General features: G+C 40.1%; 1 protein-coding gene across 5 annotated transcripts in view; it reads right to left on the reverse strand.

Annotated features, from left to right (window-relative positions):
• The window catches only part of wdfy3 (WD repeat and FYVE domain containing 3), a 105,120-nt gene that overhangs the window by 71,731 nt on the left and 17,787 nt on the right, over positions 1–15,602 (reverse strand). For all 5 annotated transcript variants that reach the window (XM_044195694.1, XM_044195693.1, XM_044195691.1 and 2 more), the window contains exons 2-8: positions 11,723–11,933; positions 9,559–9,682; positions 7,969–8,078; positions 3,680–3,910; positions 2,834–3,026; positions 1,381–1,567; positions 1,129–1,295 (exon numbers count right to left, since the gene is read on the reverse strand). In XM_044195694.1, the coding sequence (XP_044051629.1) occupies positions 1,129–1,295; positions 1,381–1,567; positions 2,834–3,026; positions 3,680–3,910; positions 7,969–8,078; positions 9,559–9,682; positions 11,723–11,902 (1,192 nt within the window). In that variant the 5' untranslated portion in view covers positions 11,903–11,933. The remainder of the gene's footprint in view (positions 1–1,128; positions 1,296–1,380; positions 1,568–2,833; positions 3,027–3,679; positions 3,911–7,968; positions 8,079–9,558; positions 9,683–11,722; positions 11,934–15,602) is intronic.

Consider the following 15,602-nt stretch of genomic DNA (forward strand, 5'->3'; position numbering starts at 1 on the left):
CTTTGGGCGTCAATTCAATTCCATCAATTCCACCTTCTCTGATATATCTGGAGACGGTTTCAAACAATGTCAACAGGCAGATTTTAGCAGTAAAGCAGAAGGTTGACAATTCTATATTTTTGTTATTGTCAAAAAAATAAATAAAAATAAAAAGACCAAAACAATATGTTAGTCTACTGAAGACGTAAATCTTTATAAACAAATATATAATTTCATTTTCGTTATTATACTTTAATTTTTTAAAAAGGCTAAAGAATTTCCTAAGACAGCTGGGTACTGTAGTTTTTAGGAGTAAATTATGCATTTGTTGGGGTATATTTTCAGCCAAAGATTTGGTGTGCTAGTAAGTATTTACAGCAGCAGGACGGTGTATGTGGGATTGGCTCATCATGAGTTGGGCATGGGCATCATGAGTGCTCACCCAACATGACACCCAGTGCAACAGTGTGGCTCATTGATGTGTTTTTAATAGTTTTTAGACAACAAAGGAGGTCTATGGCACAGAGGAATAATAATTATCAGGTTTTGGCTACACACAATACTTGCTAGTGGGATCAATTCATTGTTGGTTTTGGTCTTTTCAAGTGATCTTGTTCTTTAAAATGACACTCAGGTGTAATGAAATAGATCAATCAGGGTTTTAACACTAAAGACATCGTTGATGCTCTTCAGGCAAATGTCATGAAAAAGACTATTAAAGTCAGTTTTGAAGAAAACATAAGGAAATGACTGCTTGAAACATTGTGAGGTGTTTTGATTTCATACTGTGATTACCAAATTCTGTTTGGAAAAGCACACAGGAATCAAAATACACGTCATCGACTTAGAGATGAAATATTTAGTCTACTGAAAGAAGTTGCCAAATTTCTTTTCGCCTGTGTCTCTGTCTGTTGTTAAGATGGATAAGTAGATAATATAAGTGGATGGATAAGAGCATAGCTGACTGAGCAGAGATGTTGCATGCAAGGAAGAAAAAGATCACAAGCAAATCAGAAAGGAAGAAGCTGCCCCAGGACTGCCCAATCAAAGGACATGACTAGTACATCAATAAAAGTCTAGCTAGTTATGGAAATAATGAAAGCAGCTGATGAATTTAAGGATTAGCCACAGTTGCTACCATTAACACACCTTTCCCAGATGGCTGCGGGAGAACAAAGCCAGGCAGCAGGAAGGGGGCTCCGGTCGTCAGGCCGGCGGGTTTCAGCTCCGTCACCCCATATGTGGTCAGACAGGTGACCAGGTTGACCAGGTCCTTCAGTGCATCTTTCGATTCGTCCTCCTTGGACTGTTCCAGTCTGCATACAAACAGAGGAGCTTGTGTGAATGTTCATACAACACACTCAAGGATGTTATCTATAGGACTGAAGTTCTAAGTTGTACCTGAGCATGAGATCGCAGAGGAAGGCGTAACCCTGGCACATTCGGAAATCATCCAGCAGGGTCTGTGACACGTCACTGGAGTCCTTGAGGAAGCAGGAGAGGCCGGCGAACATCTCCACAATCTCCAACGGTGACAGATCATCAGACTGCTGCATGTTCTGAACACATGTGCCCAGGCATTCCTTCTCTGTAGATGCAGGGGTTGAGGGCAGAAGGGGTTAACAGAGAGGAAGAGGAAGGGATTTCTGAGGAATTGGGTGAATTGATGTGTGACAGAATGTATGGTAATGAGTTTAAAGCAACTTGTTCAAGTAGGCTGTGCTCTCTTTTATTCTTTATATTCAAGGAAGAATTGTAAAACTTTATGATGAAATTTGGCAAACCAAGTGTTATGTTATCATTTGAAAACATTATAGAGCCAGACCGGTTTAATTATTAAGCATATTTGCTCTAGGCTTACTTTCATCATGGTTCTACAAAAAGGAAAAGAATCAGCATCAGGTGGAAAATATTAAGTAGCTCTGATACGTGTCATTCTCCTTGTCCATCTCTAAAACTAGAGAGAACATCATTCTCTGTTCAGTTCAATGCTGTTTAGCTAAACGGCAAATTCAGCACACATCAGGTTTACTGAGTAGCACATAGTCATGAAAACGTTTGTGTCATTTCTGGAAATCAGTGCTGCATGTGGATGTTGCGAACCAAAAGAGCAGCAGTTGCACTTCCTCCAAGTTTCCAGTGGACACAGGACCTAACTAATACACTGTAACGGCTTGTATGTCTTGTTTCAGTTTGTCTTGTCTCCTATTTGTGTCTGTTGAGTTTTGGTCAGATTTTGTTCTGCTACAAACTCATGTTATGGATGGCTCTGAGGTCCAGTTTTTTTCCTGTTAACTCAAATAAAAGGACCCATGTGTGTATTTTCACATATACAGTAATAATGGAAGGCAGGATAACATGTTTTGCCTTGATACTTGAAATAAATCATTTTTTTTCTTATTACTTCGTAAATTATTGTAAATTATTGTATTGTAAGTCTCACAACAAATTGTGCAACCCTCGAGAGGTTTACAAAGCTTCATTTGCCAAAATGCAAACTGTAAATTCTCTTGAAATATTTGTGGGATTTAAAAATGTCAGCAATGATAGATGTTTGTTTTTCATGAACTTCCTTGTTGGATCTGTGGATTCAAGTTTATAACTCCTCTATGTGGATTACACTGCATTTTCCGATTTTTCATGTGGCCAAATGAACATCAGATAAACTCCAGATGTGGTTTGGATGATTGGATCTTCAATGTATCTTCGGGTGGCTTGTAACTACATATATACGATTTAGCCTTGTCTGTCCAAAACTAAAGCATATAGGATGCATATTGATACCGTGTGTGAATAACTAATAAACTGACGCATGTGCACAGATGTCCTACACATGCTGTACATTTGTATATACCATGTATGTATTTGACCACATTGACGCTGAGGCCGTGTCGGGAGATGGTGGTGAGCACCTCCCCCGCGCTCCTCCTCCAGGGCAGGTTGTGGGGGGGACACCAGGAGGTGATGGCACTGAACAGCAGCTGGAGGTCGTCCTTCTGGGCCAGCTCCTCCGCCGGAGACACAAAGGTGCAGAGCTTCACCAGGATCTGCAAGAGTGGAAAGGACAGGACATTGACTCCCGCAGCTGGAAAAAACAGCCGCTTGCACAGTCAAGCCAGAGTCTTTCATCATGGAGAAAGAAGAGTGTTTGTTGCAGTGCTTTTTGTAACTAGCAACATTAATACATGAAAATGCAAAAGATCCAGGGACTAAGGTCATAAAGACAGTCAGAGTAAATGAAGTAACACATATCAAATAGAATTTCCCACCATGATTACAGTAAGGGATCCACCTAATCCTTGTATATCAGTACACATATGGATTTAAACGTATCAAACTAAGTCAATAACCATCTTATAATCTGCTGATGCAGAATACTGATTCTTCACACACGCATTTGCTTTTTCTCTAGAAGTAAAATGTGGTTTTCTACATCATGAAAAAGGCAGAAAATCAAGTAATTTCTATATTTTTTGACAATGTTTGCATTAATTTGGGACTTTTCAAACTAGACTGCAGCTGAATTTTTTATTTAGCCCCTTTTCTTATGTTATGCATATTAAAAAATGTATTAATTATTCTTTATTTAAGTGCTTTAAAAATAAAGTTAACTGGTAGCTGTGGTGGTAGAGGCAGGAGTAGAAACTGAATTTAAAAAATGTCTGACTGTGTACAGTAACCTGTCCTGTTGTCTTCTTACCTGGACAAAGACTTTCTGGAGCAGCACCCTGCGGTCAGCCAGTGGTAGCTCCTGCTGGGTGTGGCCCTGGCCTGGGGTCTTCTCCTGGGTGGGTGGAGGTGGTGGTGGTGGGGGTGGCTGCGGGGTGGGGCCTACTGGGGCCTCAGCCATGTGAGGCAGGTCAAAGAACAGGTAGAGGCATTTGACCAGCGTGGAGGGTACAGACATCGTCGTCATGCAGTCCACCGTTTTCTGATGGGGGGAGAGATGAAAGGGGAAGGAGCGCAAAACAGATTATTTATTAAATTATAAATAAGAAATTCATTTCAGAAAAAGGAGCTAAAAATAACTGGGGGCCAGAACAGAGTCGAGATGTACACACAAGAACTTTTAAACCATCTGCTCAATGGAAGGTTTGCAGTAGCCTGCTGTTTCATCACATGTATCTGCATCATGATTCCACTGAAAATCGAAATATTTAACCATAGCCGAGTCTTAACTGCAGAACGACATCTACTGAAAGCATAATGATGAAAATGTTTTTTGTTTTTAGTGTAAGTTTGGTAAATGGGTATTTTTGTTTTTGTGTTATGATTCATGGTTGTGTTTCTGTGAGGAAAAAAAACGGCAGGAGTAGAGTAGCTTTATGTGTGTGGTTACTGTGTGTCATTGCGTGTGAGAGAGAGAGAGAGAGAGAGAGAGAGAGAGAGAGAGAGAGAGAGAGAGAGAGAGAGAGAGAGAGAGAGAGAGAGAGAGCGTATGTCATCAGGACAAGGAAAAGGGCTGAAGAAAGAGATGGGATTTGTGCTCAATGAGGCGAATGATTCAGATAATCAAACGCTGCCTCCCACACACACACACACACACACACACACACACACACACACACACACACACACACACACACACACACACACACACACACACACACACACACACACACAGAAAAGAAGCTCACACTGACAAATGATCTCGCTCCCTCTTTCACTTACACACATAACCTCTCATATAAGACAATAACCACACACACATACACACTGTGGCTGGTTGAGATGACCCTCCCATTTACTCCAGCTGTGTCTGCACCACAGAGAGAAGGTGGACTCACAAGGATGAAAAGCAGAGCACAGCAGGCACACACACTCAAATTCAGTCCCTCAGCTGATCGATGGAGAGGAGGAGTCGGGGAGAAAGAGAAAAAAAAAAAGAGCAAGACACTGACAGTGGAAGCAGGTCTACAGAAGAGTCTATAGTTACTAGTGAGTCAGTATAATGGAAGACTTGAGCAGCACCTGAGGTAGACCGAGCAAATGAGGTTGTGTGTGTGTGTTTACAGGCTATGACATATTGGCCCTGCTGCAGCTTTAAGGTCAAGGTTACTGGGAACAGTCAATCAGAGAGAAAACCAGAGAGGCAAAGACATTTTATTGGATGTGTGTGTGAGTGTGAGTGTGAGAGAGAGAGAGAGAGAGAGAGAGAGAGAGAGAGGTTATGAAAGAGATAGACAAAGGAAAAGAGACAGACATGAGGAGAGAGACAGAGGGAACACGTCAAGGAGCACATTAGTGATGGAAATTACGGCCGTTCCTTTCCGAGAGCCGGCTCCCAAACGGCTCCTCATTTAGTACCACTTCTGCTGGTCACTGCCTAAGTTGTAAGAAATAAATATGCAAGATTCTTCATCTGCAATACAATTAAATATTCTGTCATATTGTTGGTTAAAAAGTGGGATATGTCAAGAATAACTATCCTTGTATAACAAAAATAACACTACTAATGAAATAGATTGGTTAATAAATAATTGCACAACTGTATACAAAGAGCATATTTAATTTAAATTTGTATGACATATGAAACAGAAAATATTACATTTTTCTGCTCTGTTCATAAGTGTCATTTGTTCGTTGTCATGCATTTGTTTTTTTGCAGGGGGGGTAAATGGGCTCTCAGAAGGGAGCTGGCTCCCATAGTTCACTTAAAAGGAGCCGGCTCATAGAGCCGAGTTGTTCGCGACCGACACATCACTAGAGCACATCTGTGTGTGATTGTTTCAAAGAGCGAGACAAGCACACTGGGAATGCAGAGCGTGAAGGGCATCCAGTAAAAGAAGACAACTTGGAGGTAGAGAAAATATAGCTGTTTTATCATCTGAGGGAGAAAAGTAGGTGAGGGAGAAAGGGACAGCATTAAAGAGAGGCGGGTGACGTCAGGTTTACGGGAGGCTAGCTGCCTGGAGAGTCCTTTGTTTTACAGTCTGAGACATCAGAGGAAAGGAATACAAAGCCATTAAACCCAGTCACTCTCACTCTCACTCACACACACACACACACGACCGTGAGCCACCCTGCTCGATGGTAGTTAATTCTTTTTCCAGTCAGTGTGTGTGTGTGTGTGTGTGTATTGATATCAATGCAGCAGTATAATGAAATTGTTGCCTGACTATTATAATGACATAGGAGCAGGTTGGGACGTTTCCAGTAACAGATAAATGCCGGTAAATATTGATTGTGGTTGGGTTCATTTACTCAGTCGAACACTTGTTTAGGCCACCAGCAGCACTATGTCAAAAAAAGCAGCCCCTCATTAATTTTAATGACACTGCTGTGTTGGCACAGTGTGTATGTCCAGCAGAAAACTTTGGGTCGTCAATCAAAAATGTGCATATTTCTGGCAGAATACTTTGTCACAACATAATTCAACAGTTTACACTGCGAAACATCAACGACAATAAAATGATCATCTGAATGTTGAATTCAGCTGTAAAGATCTGCATGTAGGGTTACGTGTATTATGAAAGCTTTCAGAATTTAAAATCTGGTGAAAATCTGGTGTTTGCCATCTCTTGCCCCCCCCGGCACCATTGTATTAGATGTATGAATCTAAAGCTTTGCTTTGCTTTAGATTCATACATTCATACAGGGAAGAAACACTTCCCTGGTTCAACAAGAATAAAAATGTACCAATCTGGCATCTCTAATACAATACAGTCAATATGCCTTCACTTAAAACTGACACCATCCTTCAACCAAGTGAAATTTACAAGAATGCATTTTGAAAAGGCTGATGGGACTACAAAGCAGAACCAGCCTCTAACAGAAAAGAAACTTAATTTCAGTGACGTGTGAGTGGTTTAAAAGCTGACGTGTTTGGTGTTTCCTGTGGGCACCAGGGAGGCCACTTCAGAAAAATGTGAATTACAGCAAAAAGAGAACTTGAAAAATAAACCTTGGTTTTATTCCCTGACAGTAGAGGGTTTGCTTTATGCATGTGTACAAGCCTGAATGTGTGTATTTTTGAATTGCTGTGTACACAGTAAGCAGTGGCGCTTTAATGTCCCCCCTTGAGGCATTTATCCTTTAACTTTTCTGCATTAGTACTGCAGAGAACACCGTCTTGAACATAATGCAGCAGAAACAAACCAGTACAAACACAAGCTGTCCTATATCTCACCTTTCTCTCAAGATTTCAAATGTATTTTTCCACAAATGTTCTCTTAAAGGTAAAGTAAATGTGCACGTAGCAGTGCTTCAGTAAACCTATAGTGAAAGGCTTCTACAGTGGATATTGTAGTTTTTGTGTAAGTCAAAAGGAAAAGCAGAGTGGATTTAAGTGGTTTTAAAAAATGTCTGCAGAAGGAGAGAGGAAGTGTTTGACTCAACAACAACAACAGTGAATTTCTGGTGTGCAGCAGAGCAAGAAAAGCAGCCAGCCGGTCAGCTGACAGCGATGCTCCCCTCAAGACCTCCAGAGGAATGCAGGCTGAAAAGTTCAAAAGATGTCTGCTGGCCATAGTACAAGAGCACAGAAACAAAGAAAAACAAAACCTAAATGTCTAACCTTTAAACCAGACGCCCAAAAAGCTGCCATGTTAAAATTCAGAATTATGTGGAGTCCAATATTTGACTTGATCTCATTGCATGCACTTTTGAAAATATGACTGTGTTTGGGGAGAATAAGCTGGGATGGGTCTGGTGGGGATTTTTAGTTGTACTCAAGAGCCTGTTTCTCAGTTCTTACAGAGGCTGATGCTATTTTCTGCTGGGAGATCAAAGAGGGGAGATGCAAATGGTTCAAAGAGACACAGAATGCTGAGAAACCTCTTTTTTCCCCAAGCTGCTTCCTGCGATTTCATCTTACAGCTACACTCACATGTATGAGAGCAATCCTTGCACACAAAATAAAATCAAGGACACAAACCAAAACAATGTGTTGTCAATCACACAGAAAAACATACTTATTGTATAAACATAGAGCACTCATGCACAAAAAGAAGATGGTCATGCAAACGAGTATCGTGTTATTCTACCAACCTGTCCGGAGGAGGCCAACAGGTTGATGGTGGTCAGAAGCATCCAGCCACGACTCGCCTCCTCACTCTGGTTCACCTCCAGGAACTGGACTATGGCTCGACTGGCTGCCTCTGTAAAAGCAAACACACACATAAACACATACACTAGATGGAAAGTGACAGCTCATTGTGGCAAGCAGATGGGCTGCAGGAACAATCAGTTATGCAACGAATAAATCATCTTGGTGTATGTGGCATTTGAGTTGTCTACAGCCCACTTCTGCAGGAAAAAAAACTTAAATTTGTACATATTAAGATGTTATTAGTACATGTCGTAATGTGATGTGTGATTTTCCAGATTATATCTCTGAAAAGTTTATTCTCCTGCTTTATATAAAGTGAAGGAACCAATTTTTTGTAGATGAAATTTGGGAGGGGGACTATTTTGTCCTAATCCTGTGGCAATTTAATACGAATAATTAAGGCAATCAAAAAAATCTTTTTAAGACTGTGCCAGTTCGACCTTGCAAGTATGTTATCCTTATCAGTCAGAGCATAACAGACTGACTGGCTAATATTTCCATGCTAGCTAGCCAAGTTAGCTACCTTCTTAGTGCAGCTACCAATAGTTCTGCTTCCAGGTCAAGTTTCTATTCTTCTTTTATATAAGGAACAGACATTTACCTAAAAATTCAGAATCACAAGATTTACTAAGATTTGGTGTGATAACATGAAGATCACAGGTGGGTTGGGAAAGGAACAGAAACTGTAACGTACCTAACATGTTAGCCTAAACAGCTAGCTAGCAAATGGTAGCAAGTGAGCATAGCCATATTAACCTGTCTGCTACAGTAAATCTGCATGTTGAACTCACCTCTTTCACAAAAGAATGAAATTATGAACATACTGTATATAATTGGTATTTATTCTATGGACACAAGCAGTGCAGTTAGCAGCTAATAAAACATAAGCAGTGATTAATTATTTTGCGTCATCACCGACAGGTGTAGTTGCACAATTAGAAAATGCAGTGCATTAAAGTCTAGCTTCTCATTGTTGTTTTTTTTATTTGATTTAGATTTAGAGCAAATCAAAATCTGTTGTTTTGATGATGACAGAGTGCTGCAAAGTCAGTTGAGAGCATGAGTCAACTACTGACGCAATCAGAGGCCTGGTGACCAGCTGGAGAAGTGCGTATTTAGACTGCGGTGTTGCAAAATCAGAGCTGTTCTCTGCTTGAAAACAACGCATCACGCTTAGACAGAGACAAAGAAGAGATTATAAAGATGGAGAAATCAGAGAAGGGAAGTTGGAGACTTACAACCTCCTGTGCATGCAAGTGTGTGTTCGTCTGTCCGTCTGTCTAATGTCTTTCCTTTGGGGAAGCCACAGTCAAAGCTGCCACTACTGTCCAATATCTATGTCTTTATCAGTAAAGCCAAAGGGAGAACAAACACACCCCCAGAGGGGGGAAGGGAGCAAGTAGATCATCTTTGTGACAAGAAGCAAACCGGTTATGGGAAATAACCACAACTGATGCCAAAGAAATGATGATGTTTACAAGTACTTTCTATTGCATCTTTACCGTAAATCTATGTGTCAGAGGGCTCACCTGTGGATTTATTAGATGCTCTTCGTCTGATCTCGGTCACCATGAGTCGTGAGACCTGGGTGGTGAACTGCAGCAGGTCGGAGAACTTCTCCGTCATGCTGCTGGGTGGAGCATTCCCAAACACCTAAAGCAGACAGATCAGCTTTGGTTAAATCAGACCAAAAAAATTTTTAATACAGAAAGAATTTCAAGAAAACTGGGTTAACAAAAATCCAAAGACAAAGACGTACTAATATATGTCAACCTAAAAAAAAAAAGAAGAAATGTTAATGCCTTTATAACAAGGGTAAAATCGGCCATAGAGAGTAGAAAATCAGACATTCATTAAAAAAAATTTACTGATTGTTTCTTTAATGGAGAGAATAAAGAGAAAGAGAAAATTAAAGAAACTGGATATGAATTGCTATTAAAGCCTGCAATTCCTCACATTTACAGCTGTAATAACATCAAGCAGTGGCACACAGGAGTCATCAAGGTGGAGGTACACTGGCTTACATCTCTCTGGGTCTTTCCTGGCATTTCCTGATTTTACAACCATAAAGCATACTGTGGCCTGCGCCTTTGGGGGAGCAGGGCAAAGATAAACTACACTTCATTCAACAACGGCTCATCATGTATTTATTTATCCAGCAAATCTGACATGAAAGTAGGCCTGGAGCCTGGAGTCACGCTGCACTGGGAGTACTCTACTTTTGAATTATGACACCAGCGAGTGAATCACAGCCAGTGCTGGATAATTAGCCGACAAGTCAAGAGACCCTTGGTAAGGCACTCCAGTTTGACGGGAACACTCAACAGGTCTGCTTGCAGCACCAGCTACAAAACAAAGAGGCATACTACTCTATATAATATGAAGAAAGACTGTAAATATAAAAATAATTTCACTGAGTCCTGCGTTCTCTGCTTTGTTGGATAAACACACACACTCTTGCATGACTTCCCATTCAGTCTCTCTGCATCAAAGCATTTAATTTACTATACCCCTTTAGTTATTTATGCATTTTATGCTTGGGTAATCGGTAGGTTGTCATTTGTCCAATTTACATGTGTTTCTGATTGGCATTAGTGCTGGAATGATTAGTGTATAATCAATTAGTTAATCAATATAAATAATATATTCTCTGTTTTACATTATTATAAATTGCATACTTCAGGTTTTGGATTGTTGGTTGAATAAAACAAGCAATTTGAACATGTCACCTTGGTGTCTCAGAAAAAGATGCATGTTTGTCCTATATTTTGATATTTTAAAGACTAAACGATTAATCAGTAAATCAAAAAAGACTAATCAATAAGAAAATGATCATTACTTGCAGCACTAATTATCTAGATTTTATGTATGTCTGAGATTTTTCAGGTGTTCAGATCTGGTCTCTCATCTGTATATACAAGCAAACTACAAGACTTATTTTGTATTGCTCATCCAGTATTAACTTGTTTTTTTTTTGGTTTCTCTTATATTCTATGGATCTGGAAATTGCCAAGACATTGGTATTGCTCGTGTTAGTTTATGTATATATTTTGTCAACTATTGATGAAGATTGGGTGTCTCATGTGTGTCTCATTTCAATCCTTTTTGATGCAGCCTGTGGCTCAAGTATAAAGATGTTGTACATTGTGAGTTTAATTTACATGGTAGATACAGTAAATATATGTAACTCAAAGCTAGAAAACTTGTATCTCATTGTGCTCTATTTAGCTGAACTTCAGACATAAAGTCAACATACCCGCACAGGCTCATTTCCATCAGATTTAACTGCAGGCTGTTGAAACAATCTGTGAGCTGTGTAGTCAGGTGTGTATGGAAATAAGCTGTTAACCACAGGATTTTAATTCCAAATCGTTCCCAGGTGACATCTCATTTATTGAGTTCATGCCAATCCATCCATGGTATCTATTAAGTCCATGATGTAAGAGGCACTGTGTGAGTTGATGGAGCACCAACTTGTCTGTAAAACCATGAGTCCAAATGAATGCCTGATGACAATGAATCATTTTTTTTAAACTACATGGACATAAAACACCTGGTTTGAATGCCAGCTTCAGTAAACTGTCAATTAAGAGCCCTATCTGTTCTGTTCAGAATTGTAATGGAGACGGTCAACATTCATCTGCCTGTGTTTGGACCGCCTCCAGCCCTCTCTACACCCCTGGTGTGACTTACCCTGTTAAATACGGGAAGCATCATGTAGAGCTTCTCCTCCTGCTCCTTCTGGGTCATGTGGCGAGGAGGGTGGCACAGTTCGGAGAAGAGGCGTCGCAAGTGCATCAGGCCCAGCGCATTGTCCTGGGGACTGCACTCCTCCTGCCTCGGCCTCCCCATGATCCTCTTCACCATGTTCATCTTTAGCGGCTTTGTCAGGGCAAAGGCAGCCCTGCAGATGGGAGAGAAGGTTTAAGACATGTCTTAAAGCAGTTCAATACGTAAACATCCTGTTGGGCTGATTATCGAACCGTAATACTTTTTTGGTACCAACTGAACTGAGACCACAGCATCGAGTATCAAAACGGTCAAATACCGAAAATTGGCATTGCACACTTGGTCAGATTCGTAGTCTTGTTTACTTCTACTTTAATCTCGTCTTTAGACAACATTTAGCCTAACATTTGAGACGTCTGGCTTCTTTTGTTAAATAAAAAAAACGTGTTTTGTAGAAAAACTTTCATATTTCTCAAATTATCAGTATCGTTCTAGTACCTGTACCAAAACTTACCAAAACATATCATATCAGGACTATTGTAAAAAATCAAACAATACCCAGCCCTAGTGTACTGTTGGGGAAATTTGCTTGGTGAAGAAGATCTACATTAACAGCACTGTAAATAAGTTGAGAATGTAACATAATAAACATGTAGCAAGTCACCATAAAAATGTTTTTTGGGAAAACTTGTCTTCTGCAAACATCATTAAAAAAAGGTCATCAGCTCTTAGAAAACCACTTACAAACAGCTTTGGCTCTAACGTGGCCATTTTAATACATTTGAATGACTTGTCTATTTAATTCTAACTTCTTACATGCTAGCTTTTCTGCTACACAGCTAACCACCAAGTCTCGCTGTAAACTGTCTCCTTGTCAATTGCACAGAAAACTACAAAACAGCCTGCTACAACCCAAAAGTGGCTCATGACTTGGGCTTGGTCTCAAACCTCAACACTTGGGAGTACCAACTGAAACGTGTCAATAGCAGTGAGCATCGAAAAAAGTATTGAAAGGTGGCATCGCTTGGCCAGATTGGTTAAAAATGTTTTGTTAAAAAAAAACAAAAAAAAAAACAAGTTTATCTTTCTCAAATTAAGAAATTGAAAAAAGTGGCGGGTTGGGATCAATAGTAGTGAAACTCAGCTATCAGTACTGGCACAATAATACAAAATTTCAAACAATACTGAGTCAAAGTACTTTAAACTAGGGCTGAACAATTTTGAAAAAATATGTAATTGCGATTATTTTGACTGATTTTGCAACTGCAATATGATTTGCATTAGAGGGAATGACCATTTTTACATCATTATTCTCATTTTCATTGAAAAACATTAAAATAATTATGGTTTGATTTTTGTGGGGATCTGGTATTTTGACACACATTTCACCTGTAAAAAATATTGTGCCTCTGGTGACTTGAAAATTGCAGAAGGCCATATTGCGTTTTCGATAAAATTTCGATTATTGTTCAGCCCTACTTCAAACTTGTACTTGTAAAAGAAAGTTGACACTAGTTTTTTTTTGCAAAATATAGTAGCTTCCGGCCTCATTGGCCGGCTAATAAAGCCAAAGAACAGTTCAGGTTAACAGATCTGACACATCACATTGGAGTACAGACTGTCCCAGGTTACTGTGTTTCTTTGCAATTTACTTAACTGTATTAATTTGATATTCTTTCTTTGTAGCATGGTTGATATATATTTAGCCATTCTTTCCACACGTCTATTTCTCTCCAGACTATCTTTAAGATGGTTGCTAGGAGACTTCACAGAACTGCAAAGCCTACATATACAGATAAACATCCGTGGATAAAAAACAGAATCAACAGCCTGGAACATTTGCAACAAAGTTGCTCATCAATCTAGCTCAATGACACACTGTACCTTGCTCAAGGGCACACTGACAGTGGTGGCTGAAGGAGAGAACAGCATTTCTCATTTATTTTCCCCACATGATAGAGTATAAGCCTCCAGGGACGCATGACATTATAAAGGGGGGGGGAATCACAGTTTTGCTAAATGACATATGTAAAATCCGCTCAACCTCTTTCCTCAGATGGTTTCCCTTCCTAGCACTTCTCTATCATACATAATCACTATCGAGTTACTAGTACATTTTGCTACATCATAATGACAGCACATTGACTCTGACCCTTCTCTCTCTGTGTTGCTCATAAGCATCAGATTTCCTTATGTGTAAATTACTGCATTGTACAAGACATTTTCTCAAACATTTCCTTTCATTTTACATCTGAACATAAGGTATATATAAAAACGTGCCGTGAAAGGTGACATCCCTGACGTGTTCATCAACTTGTAGACCTATGCTGAAGTGAACTGTAGCTAAAAAGCACTGACAGTTCAGTTCCAGTCCTCTCAGAAAGTAAGCCAGCACCATGGACGTTCAGAGACCTGACAGTCTACCATGTAGCCCTCCTTTCCCAGTGGAGGAAGTGAACTCCTCACAGTGGATTACTCTCACTTTAGACATTGACAAAACAGACCCTTTGCTTTCAAAAATAAAAGATTCAACAATCAGGTTTTCTGGGTGCCATTTTTTTTTAACAAAGTGACTGGCCTATTCTAATCTGTTCACTCACATGAACGACATCATATTCTGACTTCCTTTGAACGACAGCAAATTTTGTTAACGTGAACAAAAAGCTGAAAAATAAAAGCTAAAAAAAAAATTGTGTTCAGCCAAAAATAACTGAAACATCTTCAGTTCAAAGCCAGCCTAGGACCACATGTCTCTTCCCCGTCAATTTCTACTATCTAATAAAGATGACAGAGCCCTAAAATTTATATTTAATAACTACATAATTAAATGAACCAGACAGGACTTCAAAACGAATACCTTCTAAGTTCCAAAAGGCTAGTAAAATTCGTTTTTGACCAGACGTCACTAAAGGACAGTTCTGATACAGAAACATGCCAACTTTCTGTATAGTCCACTGTTTATGCATGCCACTGAACCAAAACAGGGGGTTTAAACAGGGTGTGAATTAACTGCCTATTTAGGTGCTCTACATCCAGTATCTCACAGAAGTGAGTAGACACCTCACATTTTTGTAAATATTTTATTATATCTTTTCATGTGTCAACACTGAAGAAATGACACTTTGCTACAATGTAAAGTAGTGAGTGTACAGCTTGTATAACAGTGTAAATTTGCAATCCCCTCAAAACAACTCAACACACAGCCATTAATGTCTAAACCACTGGCCACAAAAGTGAGTACACCCCTAAGTGAAAATGTCCAAATTGGGCCCAATTAGACATTTTCTCTCCCCAATGTCATGTGACTCATTAGTGTTACAAGGTCTCAAGTGTGTCTACAGTAAAGCATGGCGGTGGGAGTCTCATGGTCTGGGGCTGCATGAGACCTACAGTTCATTGAGGGAACCATGAATGCCAACATGTACTGTGACATACTGAAGCAGAGCATGATCCCCTCCCGTCGCAGGGCAGTATTCCAACATGACAACGACCCCAAACACACCTCCAAGACGGCCACTGCCTTGCTAAAGAAGCTGAGGGTAAAGGTGATGGACTGGCCAACATGTCTCCAGACCTAAACCCTATTGAGCATCTGTGGGGCATCCTCAAATGGAAGGTGGAGGAGCGCATGGTCTCTAACATCCACCAGCTCCGTGATGTCATCATGGAGGAATGGAAGAGGACTCCAGTGGCGACCTGTGAAGCTCTGAACTCCATGCCCAAGAGGGTAAAGGCAGTGCTGGAAAATTATGGTGGCCACACAAAATATTGACACTTTGGGCCCAATGTGGACATTTTCACTTAGGGGTGTACTCACTTTTGTGGCCAGTGGTTTAGACATTAA

The sequence above is a fragment of the Siniperca chuatsi genome, linkage group LG5 (genome assembly GCF_020085105.1).
Source record: "Siniperca chuatsi isolate FFG_IHB_CAS linkage group LG5, ASM2008510v1, whole genome shotgun sequence".
NCBI lineage: Eukaryota > Metazoa > Chordata > Actinopteri > Centrarchiformes > Sinipercidae > Siniperca > Siniperca chuatsi.